The sequence below is a fragment of the Ixodes scapularis genome, unplaced genomic scaffold (assembly GCF_016920785.2).
Source record: "Ixodes scapularis isolate PalLabHiFi unplaced genomic scaffold, ASM1692078v2 PGA_scaffold2__306_contigs__length_199485367, whole genome shotgun sequence".
Taxonomy (NCBI): Eukaryota; Metazoa; Arthropoda; class Arachnida; order Ixodida; family Ixodidae; genus Ixodes; species Ixodes scapularis.
Window position 1 is genome coordinate 47,698,656 of NW_024609857.1, and position 26,412 is coordinate 47,725,067.

Below are 26,412 nucleotides of genomic sequence, written 5' to 3' on the forward strand. Positions count from 1 at the left end.
ACTGGAAGACACATCACGTTGTGGGTTATCACACTCTGCAATAGTTGGAATGATTTTAAACCAATTTATATTATTGGCAAGATGTAACAACTAAACAATTTGGACACAAGACACTATATCATGTATAAAATTAAAAAAGAGGGCCGAGGATTGGTCTCTGAAGAACATGAGATCTTAATAAATAACTACGGGAATAACTGTCAGCAACTCGAACAGATTGCGATCGCAGTGACAGGTAACTCTCGAACCATGTAGATAACTCAAAAGATAAAGCATATAAAAAAATGAAAGCCGTTTACAATTCCCTTTAGCGCCGAATTAGAGCTCAGCTCTTGAGGAGGAGGAAGGGAAGGTACAAAGAGGGGGCTATGCCCCTCCTATTCAGCTCTCCCCCATTTAGGGGAAAAGTTTCCGCAAAAGTTACCGGGGAAATTTTTCCGGTAAATTTGGCGGGGAAATGTTTCCGCTAACTTTAGCGGGGAAAATTTTCCGCTAGATTAAGCGGGGGAAATATTCCGCTAGATACAGCGGGGAATTTTTTCCGCCAGATTTAGCGGGGAAACTTTTCCGCTGAATTTAGCGGACAAACTTTTCCGCTAGATTTAGCGGGGAAAATTTTCCGCTATATTTATCGGGGAATTTTTTGTGCTAAATTTAGCGGGAAATTTTTTGTTAAATCTAGCGGGGAAATTTACCCATCATGCACTGCGCGGTTACGCCGACGGCGACAACGACGCCGCTCAAGCTGGAAACGGGCGCCTAAGAGCTGCGCTCTAAAACTATTTATACAAGAGTAGTTTATGACTGACCTTGTCAAAAGCTTTGGTCGTTTCAATGTAGATTGAATAAGCTTTCCCCCTATTTGTAACAACTGAAGCGCAAAAATCTATAAAAGTGCATAAATTCGCCTGGACAGACCGGCCAGTCAGTAAACTATGCTAAAAAGATGTTACTTTCTGACTGAAATAAAATAACGACGGGGTATGCACAAAAATTTCGAAGACCTTAGACACTCCACAAAGCAGGGAAACAGGTCAATAATTCGTCACAACCGAGGCATCACTACTCTTGAAAGTCGGAACTATAACCGATATATTCCAAAGTGATAGAAAAACGCCAGTACTAAGCGAAAAAAATGAGGCTGATATAGATTTCAAGGGGCTTAACCAGATCATTACTAAACTTCCATACCAAAATTAAGTTAATGTTTCAAGACACAACAAAGAACATGCACCTTAGCTGGTGAAACTTTCAAAGCATCTTGAAATACCGAGACTTGGGATAAAAAAATGTCCACTGTTCTGTTCCTAAGTATCGAGTGTTCAAAATGTTCCGAAGTTTATATTTTAACGTGAATTGAAACTGATGTCATCCGCTCTTTAATTAGTATTTAACTGGGATAGATGCAGTTGACAACACACTAGAAAATTGCTTAAAGGGGCACTGACTGCTCGAAATTGGTATTTTTTATTCTATCAGACGACGTCAAGGACGCAGCCGTGATCTCCTCACCCTTTGTTTCTGCTGTCTCCAACCTGGAAGCGCCAAAGTCTTCCCTCTATCCGCTATCCCGTCGAATATCACGGGATACGCGCGCACCTCTTCCGCTCTTTTGCACTGGACCAAAAAAAGTCTATCGTTCTTGTTCCTGCTTTCTGTCTCAAGAACGGCGGCTTTTGCTGCTCTGGACGTTTTACAGAACAGGGTAAATACTTCAAGTTGACGACGATGTCACTACTGCTCGTAACCTTGGCGGTCTCGCTGATACTTGGCGAAGTCATTGACGCCGATCACGTGCACAATACGACCGCAACTTACCTGGAGCTAAGGCCAGAGCTCGGGAAATATCAAGACGAATCGAAGGTAAGCCTTTCTATACTGAATAATTCACGTCTCAGCTCTGGGCTTCATTGTTCTTTTCGCTTAGCATTTTTTTTTTTTTTTATGAGCTAGGAATAAATGCAATCGCCTTTCTGCGGAACGTGCAGGTGGCAAGCACGCAAGGAGCGCGCGCTTCTGTACGCAACTGTGCTCGGATTATACAACAGGGCGTACATCTTCGAAAGGGTTCATAGTACATAGTGTTTATGGTAAATATTCGGAATACACTGCTGGAACTAACTTGGATAAGTTAAAGCGAAGGCCACATCCTGGACGTGAGTTTTGGTAGTGACAAGTCTGAACTAATGATAATTAGCGATGAGAAGAGGGAACCCATAAAGATATAAGATATTTTAATAGTACATTTAGAAAAATACGCATATGTGGAGGTATGAGTCATTTATAGAAAGATATTTATAAGAACACAAAGGATATATACTTAGAAAATGAAAAATGATAGTGCAGGTAGTACACAACTCGAGGCTATGTGGAATTCCAAATATCTCCCTTTGCAGAATTCAAACATTTTGCAAATATAAAGCGGTCAGGGGAATATGAAAACGAGTAAAAGTTCCGGGAGTCGTTTTTCGCAATAAAGTACTGCGAATAAGGTCAGAGGTTCAATCAGGGTAAGAAAATTGGCAAAGGAGCCTGAGAACGTTGACACTGGGAGCATGAGCATAATACATGGATACAGGGGGAAATGCGCTTGTCGTCCTTGGAGAGCTGAAGGAAAATTAGTAAATTTAGATTTAAAAGAAGGTCACCTGAACTTGGGAATACTCGGTAGGCACAGGAAGTACGCAGTCAATTATACATGAAAAGTTTAAATACATAAATGAACGAACCGAACCTGAAAACTGATTTCTCAATATCTATACACTAGTGATGTGGCTGAACTCATTAGCTCAATTTAAAAAAAAATAGCAAAAAGACCAGAAACTAAAATGTGGGAGATGAGAATGCAAGAAAATATACTTTAGCAATGTACAGGTACAAGATCACATATACAGGGCATAAGAAAAAAACAGGTGCTTGATAATTGAGAGTGAAGCTCTCTTCTGTTTGAGGAGAGAACGTGCTAAGAACAAATACATATATGGTATGGATGCATTCTAAGAGAAAGACTCATATGTGTAGAGTAACCATAATTATAGGAAAGTTATGCTTTCTATATACTTAAACGCGCACATTTTTGATGTTCTTCGAGAACGCTACAAAAACTGCCAACCGAAGAATGTCAAATTTAGTAATCTAGAAGTCACCCACACAGAGATTTTTAGATGAAATGTATTAGCAGATGTAACTATACGGTGTGTTTCACAATGTTTATTCTTAAAAAAATAACGTATCTAACAAGTAAACATTCATTCGGTTTTCTTCCATTTGCGTCGTACTGATTTCCCAACTACTATGCATGTTCCCACAAAGACGGGACGCGCATGTGGCTTTGTTAGACCAAAAAAGAGGGACGGTAAAAAGAACCTCGATAACGGGACCTGCCCGGCAAAAACGGGAAATCTGGTCACCCTACATATGTTGCGTATGGCATAATGATAATGAAACGTTAGAATAGGTAATTTTTAAGTTCATGCATGGGGTTTCTTCCTGCCCTCCTTAAAAGGGTAATGGATTTGGCGAGAGCCCTCGGTTTTGCTGGAAAGGAAGGAAGAACGGAGGATTTAGATAATATAATCACAAAAAAGTAGACTACAAGACTGGAGGGGAGAGTCTAGAGAAACTTTATAGTACACAAAAAGTGTTGGGGTACGTAATTTCACGAAGGACGTAATTTATAGGAAAATTTAAATAGGAGGTGTTTTAATGTTTTAGGCTAGATAGCGCAATCTACCACCCGATACAAAGCGTACAGTCAATACCATTTGTTGACTCATTCATTAGAGGATAAAAGCAACGAGGCGACGGGCTTAGAGTGCTAAACTGGCAGCTCAAAATGACCCCCACCCGGCCGCCGCCATGTTGCACATGTTTGGCCAGTAAGTATGAGTCCTTAAAGTTTTATGTCTAGATCTTAATAAAGTACCGCGCACATACGATTCCCTAATAATTTTTAATAAGTGTACCGACGAGATAAGTCACGTTTTGATTGTTTTAAGTCGAAAATATTTGTTGTACTGAAAAGATCTCGCTTACATCATTGAAAAAAAAAAAAAAACAACCTGGGCCTCGGACAAATAAAAAAACGGACAACACGGCACACAATCTCAGATGCAGCTCAGTTTATTCACAGGAGGACCCCCATAAATACCCGTCTACGAGAAAACAAAAACAGGAAGGAGGAATGAGACACCCCCCACGGAGCTAGACAAACAGACACCAACCCGACATAAACAGAACACCACCGGTTCCCAAGGACCTGTACGATAAGCTTCTTCAAGGCCGTGCGAGCCAGCTCCCACATTAAATAATCCCCCCCCCCCCTCCACCATTCCCTCGCTCATTGCAAACCCCCAAGATTCTGAAACAACAACAAGGCAACACAAAACAATCAGAGCAAGAAAAAGCCTTTTACGCGTTCCACCAACACAAAAGACGGTTGACTCACGCGGCTATCGTGGTCACCTCTGGTCAAGATTCTTTTTATAATCATTTTATTCCTGTCTCTTTCTTTAAACAAAATTGCGGCACCTTTTCACAATGGGAAACAGGAACTACAATCACGAATGTATTTAGCCAGTTCAAAATTTGGGCACTCATTTCTCACATTTCTTTTATGTTCAAGCAGGCGGTCGTTTATGCAGTGGCATGTCTGGCCTACATAGCATATACCACAATCAAAAGGAATTTTGTACACAACCTTCTCTTTACAGCCAATCGACGGATTGGCTGTAAAGCCTTGCACACTCTTGTTTCCTGTCCTGGCTGAAAAGTGTGACTTTTTCACGCTGAAAATCTGCCTTGAAAACAACCCGCATATTGAATCTCTCCGCCAAAGCGTTTAAATTATGCGAGAACCCACGGAAATATGGAATGATGGCTGCTTGTTTCCCTGAACCAATGTCAGACCTGTTAGATGTGCCCCCCATTAGCCTGCGCAACACCCAAGGTATTTCGCAGGCTATGGTCATCACTACCCAAGGTAGTCATGACCATAGCCCGCTGTTGTCAACCGCTCCAGCTGTCTTCCAAGTGCGATCTCAACTCAATGAATGCACGCCTTTTCTAGGTCGTGGCCTAATAGACTTGACAACCCGCAACTTTACTAACTTGGAATGTGCACTGCGTCGAGAAAGAACAGGCTTAGTTGATTCTTTTTAATAAGTCCAAAATAACTGTCCTTAACGGTTTGCAACTCTAGACCTAAAAATTGCATCATCACATAGACCGCAGAGCCAGATGTGAACACCGACGCTGGTGCTGCCCTAATAATGAAATCCTTAATCTTCTCTGCGAGATATCCTTCCGGGGTGCCTAATAAAATATCGTGGACGAACCTGGGAACCAGATATGGCATTAATGACATTATTGTAATGTAATTACAATAATGAAATTACTTTTTGGAGTAATGCAATTAATTATTTCTCTAGGCAAGTAATTTAGTAATGTAATGAATTACTTTTAGCAGTAATTTCAAGGAAATCACTAATTACTTTTGACATTACTTTTGTCCTAAATTAGAAAATTTGTTTGCAAGGTTTAAGAAAGAAGAGAAAAATTATTTTGCATGGTGAAATTTTGTGAAAAAGCATCAGAGGGAATAATCGACGGCCACCTGAGCGCAAAGCCTTGTACGAAGAGCTCGGCAGACGCACAAAGGAGGGCTGGAAAGGTGAAAGAGAAAAGCTTGTTAGACATCGCTGGAAGGCAACGGCTTACGAAATCCAGGCATGACAGATTCACGGCGTCGCGTCATGACGACGATAATATATTTCGTTCCTCCCTAAGCTGACAGTGCCGTGGAAGCTGCAAGCTAACCAGAACCAATCAAACACCTTCTTTTAATCACCTGACCCGTCCCTTTTTCTGCGCATGGGTATGAACGAGGGTGTGGTTACGTGGCGAACGATAGACGTGTGACTGCTCCGACGAATATGTAGTTTCCACCGTTCATCCCTAAGCTGACAGTGCGTCAGCTTAGGGATGAACGGCTCATAGGCGACGGGCACATCACCAGTGAGTTAAACATAATTAAAAAGCTGACAAGACAAGACAAACGGATCCCCAGCCGTGTACTTCCGCCAAGCAAGGACAAACCGCAAGCTTCGACCATTGTGAACAACAGATGACCGGAATAAATAGTTAATTCCAAATGCCTCGTCAAAGCTTCAGAACGTTTCGTTCGTACTCGACCAAAGTAGGTGCCGCTCGCGGTATGCCTCGCTGCCTTCCCTTGCGAGGTTTCTTCGGAAATAAGCCTACAAGGAGATATCGCTTCCCGTTTGTTGGGAAAGTACACAATTTAGGAAGCTCGCGTCCTTACTCAACTGGCGACCCTTCTGCTTAGCAATTATCCGGGCCCTTTGTGTAACATTGCGCAAAAACTTGGACTCCTCGGGTGTTTCGGAAAAATGCTCCTTGAACGGAATGACCGAGAGCAGGTCAACTATACTCGGCGACAACTTTTCTTGGCGATGCAGTGGAGCGTACAGGCACGCGTTCCCTCTCCCGTTTTGAGCGCTGAATAAAGCTGTGCGCGGGCTCTCCTCCTTTCCACTGCATTGCCAAAAAAAGTTATCGCCGAGTATAGTGCTCGCGGGAGAATAGAATTAGATTTCGTCCGAGGGGGAAGGGAAACGTTTCACGTGACGACTCTTCGTAAAAACGAGCTGCCATAGCTCGACTTAACAGACTGACAAGGACTGCAACCTCTAAATTAGGAAGACGAAAACATATCACCATTTTAGTAAAAACCTTCACCGCTAAATGAACAGCGAAACCGGTGAGTCGACTGTCTTTCTGAGTCACATCTAAAGAAGCTATTCATCATGTTTAACACTCATGTCCCATGCGCCAGCAAAGCCGCTGTTCAGTATAGTTCACTTTAAGGCACACATGGTTGTTGCGGCGTAAACAGGGAGATCTGAGTTTTGGTACATAAAGACTGGCTCAGCTCTTTGACGTGACATCACTGCGGTGGCGCGGCTGACGGCACTGCACATGCGCAGCGCCTCGCTTCTCCCGGATCTGGTTCCTGCACCTTGTCTTGTAAACACTGTGTTGGTGTTTACGGTAAATAAAATGAGCGCGAATTACTGCCTCAAGGTATTCAAAAGTAATGTCAAAGTAATTTCAAAGTAATTTAATTACTTTTGGAATGTAATTGTAATGTAATGTCATTACCTTTATTTTGCGGTAGTTTGTAATGTAATTCAAGCACATTTTGCAGTTTTTGCGAAAATAATTAGTAATGTAATTTCATTACTTCTTGAAAGTAATTTTGCCATCTCTGCGTACGAACCACTAAGTTTCCAACCACCAAAAATTCCAGAAAGCTAGTCACCTTGCTGTCCAGTGTGTTAAGGTAGAATTCAAACAAATATGAGGGTCCAAAACCTTGTCTTGACATTAAGCCCTCTCGGTTGGATCTGATTTCATGTGTTCATTTGATTGCTGGGAAGGTCCCGGATCAGGATGATTGTATGTCGGTTGTGAATGAGTCAGTAAAAATATGGGATAATTTGGTCGATGGCTCTTTCCCGACCGAGCGGAGAAACTTTGCCAAGGTTTCTGCTTTAAAGGGGGGTGTCACAATTTCCGGACTTCGGTCAAAAATTCGTGGAAGTTGCCCTCTGGCACTTCTGAAGGAAAGAACAGAAAACCGATTTCGCCTGTTTGTCCTAGTTGTTGTGTCAAACAAAAGGTGAGTATTGGCATTTCTAGCACCCCTCAACTGACTCTCAGTCTTCAGGGTCACACCTGGTCGCACTCCTAGTGACGCAATTCGGGGTGCCGTGTAGGTTCCCGCGTGCTCTATCGAAGGACGCTTCCTCTTCCTCTCTCTACTGACATTAGCGGCCGTTATGCTGCAGCTTAGAGCCGAACGAGGTCGCGTAAGCTTCTCGCCGTAGTTCCTTGGGCTGCCACTCGCGGCTGCAGACGGGGGAAAAAGCTCGACTTTTGCTTTGCGATTATGTAGCGGAATCGCGACATCTTTTAATGAAGGAGATGTTTTCTCTTTCCCTTGGGACAAGATAAACAACGTAAAAATGACGAGATGAAAATCGTTTTATCTTAAAATCGTTGCACCCCCCCCCCCCCCCCCCCCTTTTAAAAAGGAGCTCTTGAATAAGTCACTAGTTTAGCTTCAGACGGATAAAAATCGGTTGTTTGCGATGTTTCAGCAGCGTGCATTTAATGAGAAGGCGTTGGATGCATTTTCGGGACTGATTCAAAAATGTAAAGCGGATGTTACTGTTAAAAAACGAGAGGTGTGCGAACAATTGGCTGACGATGCCTTAACAGCAGTTTCAAATAAGGTTAGGGCGGTCTCAAGGTCATCGTCTCCGATAAAGTTTCTAGTAAAAGGTCATAAAGTGGCGTTTCCGCTTCCTGTGTTAGTGAATGAGAATGGGCCGAGGAAGAAAGTCCTTACAATCTTATTACTGAAATGCTTAATGTACGTTCGTCTCGAGAACTGTTTAGCCCTCCGGAATTCGGAGGATTTGCTTAAGGCGCTTTTACCATTTTATGACATTAAATGCACGTTACTCACGCTTGACATAAAATATATCTACTACCCCTTAGATAGTGACTTGTTACGGGGTAGGGTGGGGGACATTCTTGAGCGCAATTTGTTTTCCTTTCAGGCTGAAGCAGGTGTATCGCTGGAGGTAATGTTAAGTTTACCGAACTCTTATTTAAGGGAGACTGTGGTGAGCTTTAGTGGTGAAGCTTTTATTCAGAAGAAGAAGGTCTGTATTAATTCAGCTGTGGCTCTGGTTTTGCCTGAATTCTATCTTACTACACTGGACAGCAAGGTGACTAGCTTTCTGGAATATTTGGGGGTTGCAAACTTAGTGGTTCGTTGGTTTGTCAATGATATTTCAACATGCGCTGTGGAAAGTCATCTCACGGAGAAGGTTAAAGATTTCATTATTGGGGTAGCACCCGAGTAGGTGCTGACATCTCGTTCTAAGGTCAATGGGATCGTGCAATTTTTAGATCTACAGTTGTCAAAATTTAAGGGAATATGTTCGACATGGGAAAGAAGCAACTAAGCCAGTTCTTTCTTAACGCAGTGCACATTTAAAGTTAGTGGAGTTGGGGGCTCTAAAGGCTGTTGTAATATCTAATGCCCTAAAAGAGTCGTGCATTCATTGTGTATGAACCGCACTTAAAAGAAGCTGCAGCGGTTGACCTCAGTGGGCTATGGTCATGACTACCCTGGGTAGGTATTGCGCAGGCTGAGAGGAGGCGCATCTAGCAGGGGGGGAAGGAAGATTACAGTTGTGGTGCCTTTTTTTTGTTTTTGCAGTTGATTTACTTCATTCTATTGCGTAGAATCGCGTAGAAAAACGCTGACCTATGAAGAAAATATATTGAGGTATCTTAAATTGCAGTTGCGCTTATGCTTTTCGAAAGTCACATCAAAAGACGTAGCAGGTTCTTTTTATTTGATTAAGTGCATGCACAAAGTAGGACACCGTAAAGTATAGGCCGAAATTTGTATACCTGATTTAGGCCGGCTTCAAAGTATTTCCTTCTTTTTCTTTTTAATTGAGCACGATTTAAAAAAAGAAACAAAAAAACGGCGACCATACATGTTACTGCGAAGCTTTTGTAACCTTGATTGGAATAAGAATATTCGCAGAAGACAATGTCAGACACAAGAGATTAATAGTCGGCGTGGAAGTTCAACTGCACTATGCAAGAAAAAAAAGGATCGTGGTTTCAGCACACAAAAATATGCGCTGGTTAGAGGCGTCAAACAGTGTGTCGCAACAAGCATTGTTCCAATCGGCAGAAGTCCGGTTCAATTGGTCCTGAGGCGCAGTAAAACTGATGAAATAAGTTAATACCGCGTCCACGGCTCTCATCCTGTCTAGTAAGGAATCATAGAGCGTGGCCAAGAAGTCTGGCCCAGCCCAAAGCATCTCTCATTCACCACTCACTGCTTCCCACAATTTGTCGGCAGTGGCGCGGTGAAGGGGACACCGTGACATGGCTACCTTGATGCGCCTCCGAATGTGTTCGATGATATTGAGATCGGCTCCTTTTGGGGGCCAAGACAGCTACGTCAGGCATTCCTCCTCGAGGAGATAGGAGCGTGACAACGCATTTTCCACTTCGGCGCTTTCTTAAAATGCACTGAAATGCATAATAGCTGAAAACGTGAACATTGGGCTGCACGGCAAGGCATCATGATGGTGGATACGTGGAAACGACTGAGACCTGAGGAAGCCACCGTGTTCAAAGTTTACTTCTGGATTTTGGCCTACTCGCGGAGGGGACCCACCAGCCGACGAAGCCGACGATGAGCAAGCAATCGTCACAGACCAGTACCGCCACCCCAGTCGTTTACTTGCCCGCCGCCCCTCGTACGCCGACGCCCTTCCACGGCGAGATCCACGAGGACGCCGAAGACTCGATCCAACACTATCAGCGCGTGTAACGCCATAACGGATGGACTGCCGAGCAGTACCTTCAAAATCTCTAGTTTTTGCTTGAGGGTACTGCGAGGTACTGTTTCGAGAACCATGAGACTTTTCTCTCATCATGAAGCAGCATCAGAGGCAGCGGACCGAATACCTCCAGGCGAGAATTCAAGCACCCAACGAAACCGTCACCTGCTTTGTCGAAGATGTCCTGCGGCTGAGTACCCGAGCAGACCCCCAAGCCACTAAGGAAAAAGATACTTCGCGTCCCAATCAGAGGAGTTAAAAGCGACATCTTCATCGGCCTTGTCCGCAACCCTCCAGCGACAGTCGACGGGTTTGTTGCCGAAGCGACCAACATTCGGCGAGCGCTGTCCGCCAAATTCGGTCATTATTGAAGACTCACCGGTATATCGACTGTTAGCGCCTCCATAACACCTCGCTTTGTACGTCGGCGGTGTCGGTATCGAAAACCTGCGCGAGATCATCTGGGATGTCGTCTGAGAGGAGCTCCGAAAACTGTCCCCCGCTGCAGAGCGCGTGGGGTCACTGTCAGCCGCCGAGATCGTACGCGACGAGGTTCAATGGGTCTTGCAGCCTGAAACTCCCATCGACGTGCCCATCCCCGAGGAACCGGCGCTGTCCTACTCCCGAATGGTCCACCGATTAGCGACATCTGCTCGTCCGTATGTGGTGCCTCCACATCACGAGCATCCACCACCACGGGACTCCCGACGTCTCGAAGAACGGGTTCAGTACGTCCGTCCGTAACGACCAGCAACCTGGTAAACCGACGTGTGGAGGACGGCTGACCGACACAGTTGTGCTACCACTGCGGCGAAACGGACCATATTTATCGCCGATGCACTTACCGACAACTTGAGCTGCGCCGGTTACACCCGAACGATTCGCGCCCACGGTGCGGCGAGCGCCCACTGTGCGGCGAGCGCACACGAGACGTTGACAAGTATCTTCGCTGTCCACCGTCTCCTGCACCCGCTTCACCACGAGGAGCTCGCTCGCCTTCACTCAGACGACTTGCATCACCTGTCCATAGGTCCCGCTGAGAAAGCCAGTGACTCATGTCCCGCCAAGAAAACTAAGTGAGGCAATACCGGGAGGTGGTACTGCAGAGGACGAAGGACACCAATACCCTCCACAAACGTCAGAGGGGTCTCACACTAGCGACGACACGCATCGGAACGTCGCTTCCGCGAAGGTGTCGAATAGCCTCGACATTACCATCGACGGCCACGACGTGAAGGCACTCGTCGACACCGAAGCAGACTATTCCGTTTTGAGTGGGAAGCTCTGCCTCCGCCTTCGGAAAGTGACGACGCCGTGGGATGGCCCGAAAATACGAACCGCCAGTGCACATCTCATCATACCAGTGGGAAGGTGTGCTCCGCGCGAACATCAACGGGGAGACCTGTCCCGTGAAATTCGTCATCCTCAAGGACTGTTCGAGGGGCGTCATTGTTGGCATGGACTTCCTGTGTGAGTACGATGGCGTCATTGATCTTGCAGCGAGCAGGTTGACGCTGCGAAAGCCCGCCCTACCTCCGGAGGGATCCAAAACTACGCCAGCCACCGTCCGAGTCATTGCGGACCGCGTGAACCAGCCGCCAAGGTCGAGTGTTTTTGTGCCCGTTGTGACCGATGCAGTCGCCTGCGGGGAAGTTCTTCTGGAAGGCAACGTCCGAATGCCCCTAGGGAGGGTAATAGGCGTCGGAAGTGGCGTAACAGAGCTGCAGGATGGACGCACTGTGGTCCACGTGACGAACTTTTGACAGGAGGCGCAGCACCTCACAAAATGTGCCGCTGTAGGCCACTTCAAGGAACTTCGAAACGCCGCCGAAATCGCCGCGATCTCCGATGAGCCCCGCCAACTCAGCCGAACTGTAGTAAGCCACCGCCGCAGCTTGACGTTAACCCCAAGCTCAGTGCCGCGGAACGACGACAGCTCAAATACCTACTCACCAAATTCAGCGACTGCTTTGCGACGACGTCGAAGGTTGCGAAACGAGAGTTGCGAAACATCGACTTGTCACCAACGAGGATGCGCTCCCCATGCGTCGGCTGCCGTACCGGGTCTCCCCAAAGGAGATAGAGGCCATTCATAAACAAGTGCAAGAAATGCTCAACGACGACATCATCCAGCCGTCAAGCAGACCGTGGGCATCTCCAGTACTACTGGGGAAAAATGAGGACGGAACGCTTCGATTCTGCGTAGATTACAGGCGGCTCAACGCGGTAACAAAGGGCGTGTATCCGCTACCCCGCATGGACGACATACTGGACTGGCTGCGCCACTCCCGATATTTCTCGTCGATGGACCTGAAGAGTGACTGACTACTGGCAGATCGAAGTCGACGAACGAGACCGAGAGAAGACTGGCTTCGTCACGCTCGATGGACTGTACAAGTTCAAGGTGATGCCGTTCGGACTGTGCACGGCACCGGCAACTTTCCAGCGAGTCATGGACACCGTACTGGCAGGCCTCAAATGGCAGGGCTGTCTCATTTACCTCGACGTCGTCATGGTATTCTCAGTCAATTTCTACGTGCACTTGCGACGCCTTCGGGCTATTCTTCAAGCAATCAGGACCGCCGGACTCACTCTCATGCCAACAAAGTGCCGGTTCGCTTACGGCGGACTCAAGCTCCTAGGCCACGTTGTAAGCAACGAAGGTGTTTGTCCTGACCCTGAAAAGACTGGCGCCGTACCGGCATTTACTGCCCACCTACGAGAAGGTCGTTCGAACATTTCTGGGACTCTGCGTGTACTACAGGCGGTTTGTTGGGCCATCACAAAATTCCACCCACACTTATACGGAAGCCCTTTTCGAGTGGTCACCGACCGCACTCGCTATGCTGGTTAGCGTGCCTGAGGGACCCATAGGGACACCTCGCTCGATGGAGCCTACGACTTCAAGAGTATGACGTGACCGTGGTCTACAAGTAAGGCCGAAAGCACAGCGACACCCCCTGCCTGTCCAGAGCCAACGCTGAGTCAGCTATCGGCTGTGCCACAGACGACGACGACGAAAATCACTTTCTTGGCGCAGTGAGCGTTAACGGTATGGCAGCGCTCCACCGGGATGATCCTGAGCTGCACGCACTGATCGACTATTTGATGGGATGAGGGGGTACTATTCCCCGAGCCTTGTCACGTTCGCTGAGACGATCTGCCGTCCAGAGATGTACTCTCTACGAGGAGAACTTCAGGGACAGCAACTCGACGTGGCTTCTGTTAATTCCTGCTAGTCTTCAAGAAGAGATCTTCCAAGCCTGCTACGACGAACCGACATCGGGCCACCTTGGGTACAGCAGGACTTCCGCAATGATCCGAAAGAAGTGCTACTGGCCCAAGCTTCCGAAGAGTGTCCACCTCTATACACGATTCTGCCACGAGTGGTAGCGACGAAGTAAACCGCCGACAAAGCCGGCAGGTCTCCTGCAGCTGATTGCGCCCCCTACTGCACCGTTCCAGCAGGCTGGAATGGATCTACTTGAACCATTCCCGCCATCAACGCAGGAAACCGTTGGATAATGGTGGCAACTGATTATCTCACCCAGTGCACCAAGACGAAAGCACTCCCGTCAGGAACCATTGTGGAAGTAGCCAAGTTCTTCGTCGAGTCTATCGTCTTCCGACACCGCGCTCCCTAACTCCTGACTACGGACCGAGGTTCCTCGTTCGTGACACAGCTGACACAAGAGATACTCCGCCTGAGACACACTGACCACCGTCGAGCCACGACATATCACCCGCAGAGCAATGGGCTGACGGAGCGACTAAACAAGATTATTGTCGAAAAGGATCTCGATGTACGTGAACGTAGAACAAAAGACGTGGAATGAGGTGTTGCCCATGTAACGTTTGCGTACAACACAACCGTTCAAGAAACCACTGAGATTACACCCTCTCAGCTGGTGCACGGCAGAAAGGTAACGACGATGCTCGACGCCGTGCTGCCCCACGACCCGACGGATGACGGCACCCACGACGCCCAGCTGGTCACCCAACGGGCAGAAGAAGTACGCCAGCTAGCCCACCTTCGCATAAAGCACCAACAACCTGTCCACGCTGGCCGGTACAACCTTCGTCACCGCGATGTGCCGTTCCAGCCCAGGGACAGGGTGTGGTGCAGTGCACATTCGTCGCCGCGGCCTCAGCGAGAAACTATTAAAATGTTACTTCGGACCCTACAAGGTCATTCGCCGCCTTGGCGACTTGAAATAGGATGTGCTCTCCGACGGAACCCGACCATCAGGGTGTAGCCAGCCACAACCCGAAGTGGTCCACGTAGTTCGACTTAAGCCGTTCTACGCGCGTTGAGATTGTGACACTGCATGTTTATTTCGTCTCACCGCAATTGTTTAGCCATTTTCGTTTTCTTTTCGCGTTGCATCTGGACGATGCGCTCTTAAAGGGGTACCACAACGAAATTTCGACGCTTATTTTTAGGTCTATGCGTGTTTAAAGGAGCAGTATCACATAGGACACACCAATGTATTGTTAAAAAAACACGAAAAGTAATTTTAAAACGATTAGCAAAGAGCACTTGGTGGATGTCGCTGAAGTCTCGTTTGTAACGCCCGTCTAGGAACCTTGACAGGAAGGAACGGTAACTCTCTCGCCTAGAACTATACATGCTTTGAACCTGACGTCATCCCGACTGATCTACAGCCAGCACAAGAAAAGAGGGAGGCACTCCCCACTCAACAGGACTCTTTTTTGTGAGTCCCAGGCATCGCTGTTCTCCCTTTTCAAGATTATAGATTAACCCGTCACTCAAAAATTCACACAAAAGCAGCTTTCTGGTTAGTTGCGGTGGCCCAATTTGTGGCATGCTTCGACCGCTTCAGTTGCTGGAACGGCAAGTCCCAAGGGTATCCTTACGACGTCAGCCTCGCCGCAGCTTTGCTCATACTAAGACAGACTACATCACGATTGCACCAGATGTGACGTGCTCTCCGCTTGCTGCACTCCGAGCGCTTGCCAGAGTGGCAAGCGCTCGGAACAAAAAATACAGCCATCAGGCTAAAAACAGAAATGTGCGATTGACATTTACGGATATTGTGGATCATATTCAGCCTATTTCTGAACACAAAAGGTATATTTCAAATGTCCTTGAAGTGTATCTTTAGATGAGGGGGACAATGCCGGCCGCAGTGCCCAGCAAGCAGTGCCCGGTCACGAAATTCTAGAAGATTCGCATTTATTCCTACCCAGGGTGTAACTTTTGTCATTTCGTCTTAGTTTCTTGTTTTCAAAAGTTCCTGTTCTTTCTCACTCCGACCGCTTCATGCTCCAACCTCTGGACCGAATTTTTTTGTTGCCGACGCAGACTAGAACTCCGTCTCACTAAAACTGTGCAAGACAGTCAAAGCTACAGGGGGAAGAGTTTTTCCCGACCTGTTCAAGAGAAAGGAAAGGAGAGAAGGGGAATCCCAGCCCTTCTCTCACGGTCCTCCTTTCCCTCCTCTTGAGCAGGTTGGCATACGCTCTCATCCCTGTAGCTTTGGCTGTACTGCACGGTTTTAGTGAGACGGAGTATAGGTAAGGAGCTGCCCGTGGCCTTGTCTAGTCAGTCTCGCTCTCGCTTGCTGTTACGCCGCCAAGCCGTCGCCCGCTTTCTGCTGCCTCGACCCTCGTTCTTTATTTTGTTTAGCGCAAGTTCGCCAATTAAACCTTTATTTTCAGTCCACTGTTCATCCTCTCGTCGCCTTCATTCGTTACAATATCAGACCCTGCGCATGCGTCCACAGCTCAGTGACTCAGCATTTGTCGCCCGGTTGATAAGCGATGCAAATTTTTATACATAAAAAAACCACAAAAACAGCCCCGGTTTTAAAAAACTGTTTTTTTTTTTTGTTTTTTTTTTTAAAGTAAATTTAAAAGTTCCTACACCTACATAAGAGGTGCATCGCACACAAAAACATTACCTGCGGAGACGAGGGGAGTGTCAGTGCGGATTAAAAAAAAATACGTTATGGTAGATAGCACCATAATCAAACAAAAGACGCCAACCATCGCTACGAGTTGGCGGGACCAATCAAACAGCATGAAAAGCGGAAGTCATTGGGTCTTTCATGTACATTAGTGGTTTAGTGGTACTAGAAAACGTGCAGACACTTGACAGTCACCATGGCTTTGCCCTTTTAACGCTGTTTGATTGGTCCAATCTGTTCGTAGCGCTGACTTAAAAGGAAACAAAGTATAACCCTTCAGAAATGCCTTCTTTTTCACGTGTGTTTGTTCTCGATAACTGTAAGGGTCTGCACAGATTATCAAAAGGCATTTGTTCAAGCAGTCCTAAAGGGGTTCGAGTATGCAGATAATGAATTACGATGACTTGTGGGTCTTGCGGTTCTTCACCACAATAAAAAAGGTTATACTTTGAATGTCTAGTCAGCGAGAGGTCGGCCAGCCTTTGTAAAAAGCCAACACTGATTACGCTGTAATTAAAAACATTATTACCTGCAGTAAAACGTTCTACTAGCCTATTAGACGACCGCACACCGGTACGACGCTTGTCCATATCGGAACAGGCAGGCGCGTTTACCGAACCAAGGAATGACCTTGCAGTTTGAGCTTCCCCTCCGTTTGTTCTGAGCTGCGGTGCGCTATGCCACCCTATGTTGTATTCAGTAAATCAGTAAAATATAAAGTATTTCGGACCGAATAAGAGAATAGTGGTAAAAGGAGTGTGCCAGTGACTTCGAGTTTTCGGCCCGCCGTATGTGTTTTACGGATACCAACCGCACTCAGACGTAGCATTTAAATAAATGAAAAGCGTAGTTAAAAATGATGAACGCTATGGTTAACACTAATCGGTCGAGCGTGCACTATAATTAAATAACAAAAAATAGGTATTGTGCCACAAAATACCATAACGGTACTGCCCTAAGATATACCTGTACAGATCAAGGCTATCGAGTTGAAACAATTTGTCCAACGCAGGAATGTGCTAATAATCAGTGATGCTATCCTCTTCACTGATTAATTATTTCGTCTTTCAAAGGTTACACGTGTAAAGACACAACTTCGATGTAGTTTAAATTTGTGTCTCTCTTCCACAGTGTTTCCCCCTACAAGAGACGTGGTACATGATGTACCGAAGCCACGAGATCGACCCAGGCTTTGGAGGAAAAGCGAAGTGCGTAAAGGGTTACCAAACTGGACCATTGGTGGACGGCTCGGCTCCGATTCGTCTTCACATTGGAGGAACCAACATGTAAGTGGGGAAAATGACTACTACCTATTTCCCAGAAACTATAAATGCAAAGATACACGTCCTTTTAGTACGGTGCTGTGGGCGGGCGCGGTGCCGTGTGGTGTAAACAGCATCCTACACAACACAGACATCGAAGTGTTACTGAAAGAGCGACAACAGTACAGGAGCCGCCATGTAAAGGCTGGCCACGATCCTGGCAATTGGTATTGGCGAATTTGATAGCGAGTTTTCGAACCCACTTTCACGACTTCGTCTTTAGACCGCTGGGCGTTGTTAATATTTGATTCGTTCGAGAAGGCTGGTGAGCGAACCTGTCCTCGAGGCTTTTGGTTCTAGCCGCCAGGTGTCGTCGATTTGGCTGCGGTCGCCAATAATCGCCGACATCTTCAGAAACTTCGTGCGTCACGACTTCAAAACATCTTATTATCGCTACTCAGCCAATGAGATTGCTGCATCAGCCAATAACTCCACCGAAAACCAAATCACAAAGTAAGAAAAGCGAACACAGGCCCGGCATTTCTCAAGCTGACATCAGTGACTAGAGTAGCAATGATGGGAGGGTGGGGTCGTCGCTAACATTGAGGCGTCACAACTCGTGGCTGCAGAAGCTTCCGTTAACTGAACCGCTGCGGGCAAGGACGTTAAAATAGGACAGGATTTACAGGAACAAGGGCTTGCACGGCTCTCTCAACCTGCGGTGCCATTCTCAGCGTTCGTGCGAACGACCACTGACACGCTCGCTTTCTAAAGCCAAGCTATGACGACTCGCTCTAGACGACGCTCCCGACGCAATGTCGAGAGCATCCGCTACACGCCGAATTTTTTTCTGGTCGGGCTCAAACTCTCACTTGGGCTCCAAGTCTCACTTGTTCGATACCGATTCAGTGGACGCCGCCATGAAAATATGGGGCAGAACACCGCGTTGACACGACAGTGCCATGGCAACGCAGATGTCTGCCCCATATTTTCATGGCAGCGTTCGTTAATCGAATTCCCTAGTCAAGATGAAAATTACCCGAGACTGTGGTGGAAGATGGGAACCTAATAAATTAAAAAAGACACAGAGAAAGGATCGTCTCCCTAGCCAAAAGGCTGAGGAGGCATTTCGTGGCCACGAATACTACCGTTAGGCGTCGCTTTATGCATGGAAAATACGGACGCCACCTCCTGCCCATTCTACGCTTTTTGGCTGCGGGGGTATAATAACTGTAAAGGTGAGAACGGCAAGGAGGAGCTTCACTCGCCCCGCATCCTGCGCGAGTTTCCTACATTTGATGTTTCGAGGTCTCGTGCACCTCGATAGCGCGCGCGCGCGCAGCCAAAGCAGAGTGGATGGCGTGGAGCACGTGCTTCAGGCCGGGCGTTCGAAAGACACGCCGTGCCGTTTCCACGGGTGGAGGGCATCATTAGGCTAAAGGCAGACTATCGCATTGCAATGGCGTGACATTACCATCCGCCAGTTAAAGCGGCTGAAAAAAAAATGCTAAAAACAATGCACCTGTTTTGCGTAGATATACAAACTGCCCCCCCCCCCCTCCCCCTTGAAAAGAAAAAATTGCGTTTTGTTTATATTTTTTATCGAAAAAATAAACTACACATTGCCGAACCAGATGCCAAGGCGTCCGAACGCTCGGCGTCCGAACGCTCATTCAGCGGTATAAACCAGATGCCAAGGTTTCGGAGGCTATCCGCTATTTCATTCAAAACTTGGAAGTGATTTTCCAAAAACTTTCAATGGGAAAGTGGTGGCGGACGGAGCTGTCGAATACGTGGAGCTGAATGTCGCATTGATACCAAGGACGGGCCCTTTGTTGCCATTCAAATTTTTAGAAAATCTTTTTTTATTAAGATGACGATTGGTTCTGAACTGGTTCGAACCGCCGTAGTGCTACGTTTGGGCGGAGGATGAGCGGTCGACAACTGCATTATATTTTTTGCAATTATTTTTTTAGGGGGGGGGGGGGGGGAGGGAGAGGGGAAAATGGAGGAGGAGAGAGAAAGGGGCCAGAACTTTGTACAAGCGATGTGAATAGAGAAGAAAAGTCACAGGCTTTGTCTTCTATAAACCGGCAGCCTATACTTGCAAATAACGTAGCTTCTGTCCACACCAGCTATAGGTGTGTGCACTGCGCGTGCACAGAATCCTGGATCGCGTAAACCGAGGGCTTCGCGCATGCGCCCTGACGATATCAACGCCACCGCAGCGGCGTAACGTCACAGATGCGCGTTAGTGTACGTTTACTGACAGCTTAAGAGGCGCTGGGCTTGGCTTATTATACATTCACGTTTCTCTGCTTTGGGATTCATTCCTTGTCACTCTTGTATCAAATAATGCTGCCATCTCATTGGCTGCGTGGCGATAATGAGATGCACGGGACTCACCACGCACCGCGTTCCTTGAGCACTAAGTGCCTATTGGTGGCATGGCTAGCTAAGCACACAAATCGAAACGCGTATATACAGGGTGTCACAAAAAAAATTACAGGTTTTTTTTTTTTTACCGCAAAAATAAACTAGGCATCGCCGAACGCTCATTCTCCGCCAAAAGGTAGCGCTAGACGTCACAACAAGATGCCAAAGTTTCAGCCCGATCCGATTACTTAATCAAAAGTTATAAGTGATATTCTGAAAATTTCAATGGGAAAATTGCGGCCGACGGAGTTTTCGAGTAAATGGGGCTCTAGGGGCACCAGAAACCGAAAACGGGCAAAAATGGCCTCCATTTTCCCATTGAAATTTTCAGGAAATCACTTATGACTTTTGATTAAGGTATCAGATCGGGCTGAAACTTCGGCATCTGGTTGTGACCTCTACAGCTACCTTTGTGTGGAGAATGAGCGTTCGGCAATGCCTAGTTTATTTTTGAGATGAAAAGAAACCCTTGTAAATTTATTTTTGTGACACCCTGCAGTTGGGTAACGCATTTTGGCACGAGTCAAAGACACGTTCCGAGAACGTTGCACGGTGCAACTGGAACGACTGGTGTGTTTAGCGTCCCGTATTCCGCCCATTGCATCCACGAGTGGTCCCAAAATGACAACAAAAGACATCACAAAAGTCGCAGTGTCATGCTGTCGGATGTCGCGATCCCATGGGTTGGTGGTTCGTCGTAGAAAAGCTGGCGAAACTTAGCGCGGGCGAATGTGGGTGTAGCTGTCGTCGTTGTCGGGCTGGAAAGCGAGGTGCAGCAGAACTGGCGCCTGTCATGTCCGCCATCGCTGCTGTGATGCCGCCGGGATGACGGCCGCGGCGACACCGCGACACGCTTGTGACGTCATCGGGAGAAAATCGAGGGACAACTTTCTTGGACGCGGTAGGCAGACCGGTCGCAGGCGCGTTCCAGACACCATACTAGAACCGTATAACGAACCTGCAGGCAGCGCAGAAATCACCCACCCTCTAAGAAACAAGCAAATCTAGGGGTAAAAAAAGAAAGACTCGTACCTAGGGTGACCACCCGTCCCGCGACTCGCGGGACTGTCCCGCATTGAGGGCTTGTGTCCCGCGTCCCGCAAAATAATCCAGAAATGTTCAAAATGTCCCGCATTTTACGCTGTCGTAAAATTCACAATTTCTCTCATGGCGCTGCCGAACGAAGGGGCGCAGGGAAGCGTGGAGGCCTCTGGTAATAGGGAGTTGTAGTAGATCGTTTTTCTCCTCCGCTAGGGTATCCTCGAAGAAAACGTCGCAGCTGCGCATGCGCGCCGCTAGCCTTGTCTGTATATTTCAAGGTCTTGTGGCGGATTACGGAGCGCTATCCGGGTGCTTAGCGGGCTGCGGAAACGGTCTACTACAATTCCCTAATCGTATAAATTGCGATGGTGCGCTATTTACTATCCTAGCATTGCGGGAAGCGACCGTCGTTCTTGCAGGAGTTCGACGCGCATCTGCTGTTGTGCCTCTCCCCCTGGTGGAAAAGCACTGAAAGAGAAAATTGCTAGCCAAAACATGAAATATGAATTATTGCAATTATTTTCAAATTAAACTGTGTCAATGCGAAAGGGTTGATGTGAACTATTTTTTAGTGAAGAGGTAGCGCCTGTCCCGTCGTCTTCGTGTCTTCATTGTCCTCGTTTTACATGATGGGGAAAACAGTTCAGAAAACTCGGACTATACGAAGAGGAACAAACACGACCGGACATGTATAACGTCAACCAGCTGGCCCAGTTCTCCGCCTTATTACTGTCCTTGTTTTGTTCGTGCTTTTGTCCTTTTAATTCAGTGTGGGCCAACTAGCCCAAACCCAAGTTCTAATAAAAACAAAGGGTTCTAAATTTGAGTAAGAGTATGTTGGTAAAAATATATCGACAGGAAACAATGAGTCGAAAAATGGTTTACTGTTTCTTCTTTACTTTTGATGCATTGAACTTTGTTGCAGTCAATTTTGATGTTTTAAACTTAGGCACATTTAATAGCTTACTTTTCATTAACATTAGTGTGAAAGTTATTTGAGCTTAATGGCAGCAATACAGTGCGCAGGTGTATAATATGCTTTCAGCCACATTTAGTGGTGTGCGTGGTAATACGGACTATACGAATACGGACTCCAATGTGTCCTTCTTAGATGCCGCAGTTGTAAACCCCCCCCCCCCCCCCCCCCACCCCCGGTCAGCGTGTCCCACATTTGACTATCAGGAAGGTGGTCACCCTACAGTCGTACCTGAAGGAAGCTTTCATTACAGATCTGAAAAATTGCCGCGTATTAAAAATATAAATTTGAATATTGGTAATAAATACTTCGTTCTTCGTGTTTTTTCAGTGCTCCAGCGGTATTATGATTGCACTAGCTTTTGTATTTATATGAATAATATTGGACAAAACGAAGCAAAGGTCGCGGTTTTGACTATCGTCCGAGTAACTCGCAAGTTCTTTTTTTCTTCTTAATAGCAAGTCTCGTTATTTACAGGTAGATTTGTGTCATAATTAATCTGTTAATGTTTTGCAGTTCCTGGGATTCTCTCTAATGCCTTAGGAATTAAAAAGTATATCCTAGTCTTACGGATAACGTCAGAAGACACAAAATGTGCAGCGTGCTTCGAGCTGCGCTTGGAGTTAATTTATGAGCTTTTTGGACCTCGGCACTCGCACTAAGTTTCACTAAATTTGGAAACATATATAGCCTGAAAATTCAGGTTTCCTGCTGCATTTAGCAGTGATGCCTTTTACGGACGCAAGTTTGATTGATTTAACGTGTTACACTTTTCCGTAATTCAATTGCAGTTGTTTGCATTCAACTGTTGCGCTACAATACACAATCTCCGCAAGAAAAAAAATTCATGGAGGCATTGAATGTTTTTAAGCTCAATAAGGTGTTACCGGGAATGTCTGAATTCATACTTCAGAAAACATACCTGTGGACAGTCACAAAGTCCAGCTGCAAAGAAGGCAAGGACTAGTCGGTGCGTGATGAGAATAAATAAAGCAGCGCAAGCAGGACACGAGGACTGTAGAAGGCAAAGACAGCGCTGTGTTTGTACCTGTCTTCCAGTTGTCCCCGGTACTAATTTAGCGCTGTATTTTTTTTTTTTTTTTGTAAAAGAGAATTGCGATTGCTATATCCGAATTACAAGACTTTCAAAATACGTATTAAAGCAAGGTTTGGTGTATATGTCTCTAATCTAGAAATGCGACCTACAACCTTAATTCCACCGAGGGTTATCAAGCCAAGAACGCCGCGGAGTTCATGACATCCCGTAAGTAGCTCTAATTTTGCATACTTATATGCCACACTAAAAACTTGTGTATTTAAGATACACCACTTCAATATTGATTCCCTTACAGATATCTAGCATATCGATTTAAAAATATTAATTTCTCTATTCATATACGATTTACCTAAAATGAGAATTTTTGTTTGTTTCAGAATTACCTTTATTGGATAACTTCCTTATTTCTAAGCAGACAAACGGGAACACGTTTATACAAAACCTTACTCTACATTTGGGCGTTTCTAAACTGGGTTCCAGATACTAGACAACAATATACAAAGCAATAAAAAAACTGGAACAATCTATTTACTCCAAACTTCTCTCCCAATATTGTAGGTAATTACTTCTCTACTTGTTTCTCAGAATTGTTCACATAATAAAAAATCACCGAAAATCCTTTTATCACGTGTGTTTGTGTGGGTGTGTGTGTGCGTGCGCGTGCGGGCTGGTTTATGTGTGTGCGCGTGTGTTTGTGTGTGTGTGTTTTAAAACATTAATTAATTCGAGAGAACGAGTTCTTAATTCAATGCTACACATAAAATAAGAATAAGAACTGCGTTTCACTGATTTGAAGCATTATGTCACATTGCTACGCAACTTTTGCTAATGTCATTTCAATAATAATTCTTGATAAGTCGGTACAGCTCTACTACTAAACTTATTTCTTTCATTGTTTAAAAATCCCTCCATGACATGCATAAGGCCATTGTTTTTTACACGTCCACTGCCGTTGTCATATCATTTTCGGAATGCAAAATCAGTGACTGCTATTATTTTTTTATATTTAAAACCAAAAGTGGCATATTCATCACTTCACTATTTATATCAGAAGTTTCAGGTCATTGTAGATTTGCAATACGAATTTCGCACCCCACCCGCTCGGTGAGGGTATCACCCCCATTCCTTGCCCAACCCTCTCCTCCTGGGAGGTGGTCCTATCCGGCACAGAGCTCGATGACCAGCAGCGACTGGTTGAGCGAGCCCGCCAAATCTGGGTGGCCAATGGAGCCCTGGACTCAGGGCACCGACCAGAGACCGCAAGGTCCTTTCACTTTTTCGATTAATAAAGTTTACGATGATGATGACGAAATAAGATTGTGCCTTAAACTCACCAACCGGGTTTTGCGTTGATTTTGTGTTCCGCAAATTTTTAAGTGTGCTTACTTCTTCTTTACAGAAGGATCAGTGAATGTGCTCATTGCTTACGTGGACTGCGCTACTTGCTGTCTTTTCAGGCATCCCTACATCACATCAGGTGAATGCATCAATTTTTGTGCCAGCTTTGACAGATTTTATAATGTTACGTGCCACTGCACTGTTGAGCCGGAAAATTCTTACATCTGGTTGATTTCAAACCTACTTTGCTTTGACACTAAGAAGTATATTGTTATTTTGTTTCAATTTTTACTAAGACAAATTTCACATCAATAAGCTGTGCATGTTTTTTTTTATTATTCTTGCAAATCAGAGTGTTTGGGACTTCATCATACGAGTGAGGTATAATTCCACCGTTCACATATTTAAGGTCTTATGAGCACGCTGGAAAGCTTTGCACTGGAAGCATTCTTGATCGGTCGTGCTCTAACTTGCTTACCAGCAAGATAGTCTTGGAATATAGCACCCCAATGACCACGCATATTGAGGGGCAAAGAAGTGTTAAACCATTATGCACCTGAAATCACATGGTTTTGGCGCATGGTACCGGTCGCAATTTTTTCAGCTCGATTTATTAAAGAAAGATGGATGTCAACATTGTAAAACGTCTCGGGTTTTACAATGTTAAAAGTTCACCAGCTCGCTTGCATCTTCTCTATAATTTCTAAAAGATGGGTGATTGATGTTGAGTTCAAACGGTGTACCCCACAATAAGGTCTTATTTATGGTGCCTGCTGCAAGCTTTTTTTTTTACGCCTGTGCTCTTCCTTGTTACTCATTATTCAAGCAAGAAATATGTGGTGGTGTCAATTATTGACCAGCGCAAATGCCTCGTTTATTTACCGGTCCAAATGCGAAAATATAATAGTGTAATTGTGCTTTCTTTTCTTGTTTTGCGTGAATTACAGGTCCTGCTTGCAGTGTTTTGGTTCCGGAAAGTCATCTGGGAAAGTCCACTTTCTGTGATTTTGTCTTCGATTTGCTTTGCGGAGCCTCTACCAAATATCAAGTCTACGAGGAAAGCTGCAAAGAAAAACGCTAAAGGCAACCGCGTCTTCATTGTTGCATTGAAAATGTAAATTAAGAATTTCAGGACCCCTTAACATTTCGCGAGCAAAGGCAAGTAGTGGCGGCGATATGTTTAGCATTTTATTACGATGCGGGCAAGCTACGCTAAGCTGATACATGCTTTTTTTATTGAAGAATTGAAACGTTAAATTAAACCGCCGTGGTGTGTAATGGATCATATATCATTGGAGCATATTTTCTCGGGCTTAGTCTATTCGTATATAAGGTTCAAGGATCCAATGAGCATAGCAAAAAGGCCTGATAGTCATAGATATGGGTTCCAAAAAACACTGTTCTCATCATGGTTTCTGAAAGTCACTGTTAAAGTGGCAGGAAACTAAATAAACATGCTGAAACGCTTGGCTAGCTCACGTTTTTGAAGCATTTTGAGAGTCTTTTGCTTAAAAATAATTTAAAAACATGCCTCTTTTTTTTGCACGTCAGCCAGAAATAGGGGAACATATTTTAATTGCTCACGTGAATTTCCGGACGTTACTATTCCTCTAAAACATTTTATAGTATTTTTAGGCATGTGTGTAGGCAATTACAAATTTATAGTTTTTGCAGTTCGGTGTTTCTTCAAGGATTAATACACATGTGGCAGAGCATTCTACTCTGGCAAAAAGGGTATTTTCTTCCGGTAAACCGCTAAGACTCTTTTGCTAAGAGGGTAGGTGAGATTTATGCACATTGAACGCTTTCATTTTCCCATTTGTGTTTTCCAATAAAATTTCGTTCGATTTTCCGTACGTGTTTCAGCCATTATAGTTAAAACTTCTGAGAATTGTTTAATGTATTTTAA

At 45.7% G+C, this 26,412-nt stretch overlaps 1 protein-coding gene across 1 annotated transcript; it reads left to right on the top strand.

Moving 5' to 3' along the window:
- Positions 1 to 1,669: 1,669 nt before the first annotated feature.
- LOC120850545 lies at positions 1,670 to 26,412 on the top strand. The gene is made up of 5 exons (XM_040223068.3): positions 1,670 to 1,863; positions 17,525 to 17,679; positions 23,302 to 23,372; positions 24,565 to 24,642; positions 25,451 to 26,412. Exons 1-5 carry the CDS (start codon positions 1,729 to 1,731, stop codon positions 25,582 to 25,584), a joined length of 573 nt encoding a protein of 190 aa, XP_040079002.1. The 5' UTR covers positions 1,670 to 1,728; the 3' UTR covers positions 25,585 to 26,412.

What these genes read in the sequence shown, in the direction of transcription:
- LOC120850545 (XM_040223068.3), top strand. Translation starts at nt 1,729, where the DNA reads ATGTCACTACTGCTCGTAACCTTGGCGGTCTCGCTGATACTTGGCGAA. An exon ending in AATATCAAGACGAATCGAAG is followed by an intron (nt 1,864 to 17,524) that starts GTAAGCCTTTCT and finishes TCTCTTCCACAG; the next exon opens with TGTTTCCCCCTACAAGAGAC. An exon ending in CACATTGGAGGAACCAACAT is followed by an intron (nt 17,680 to 23,301) that starts GTAAGTGGGGAA and finishes TCTCTAATCTAG; the next exon opens with AAATGCGACCTACAACCTTA.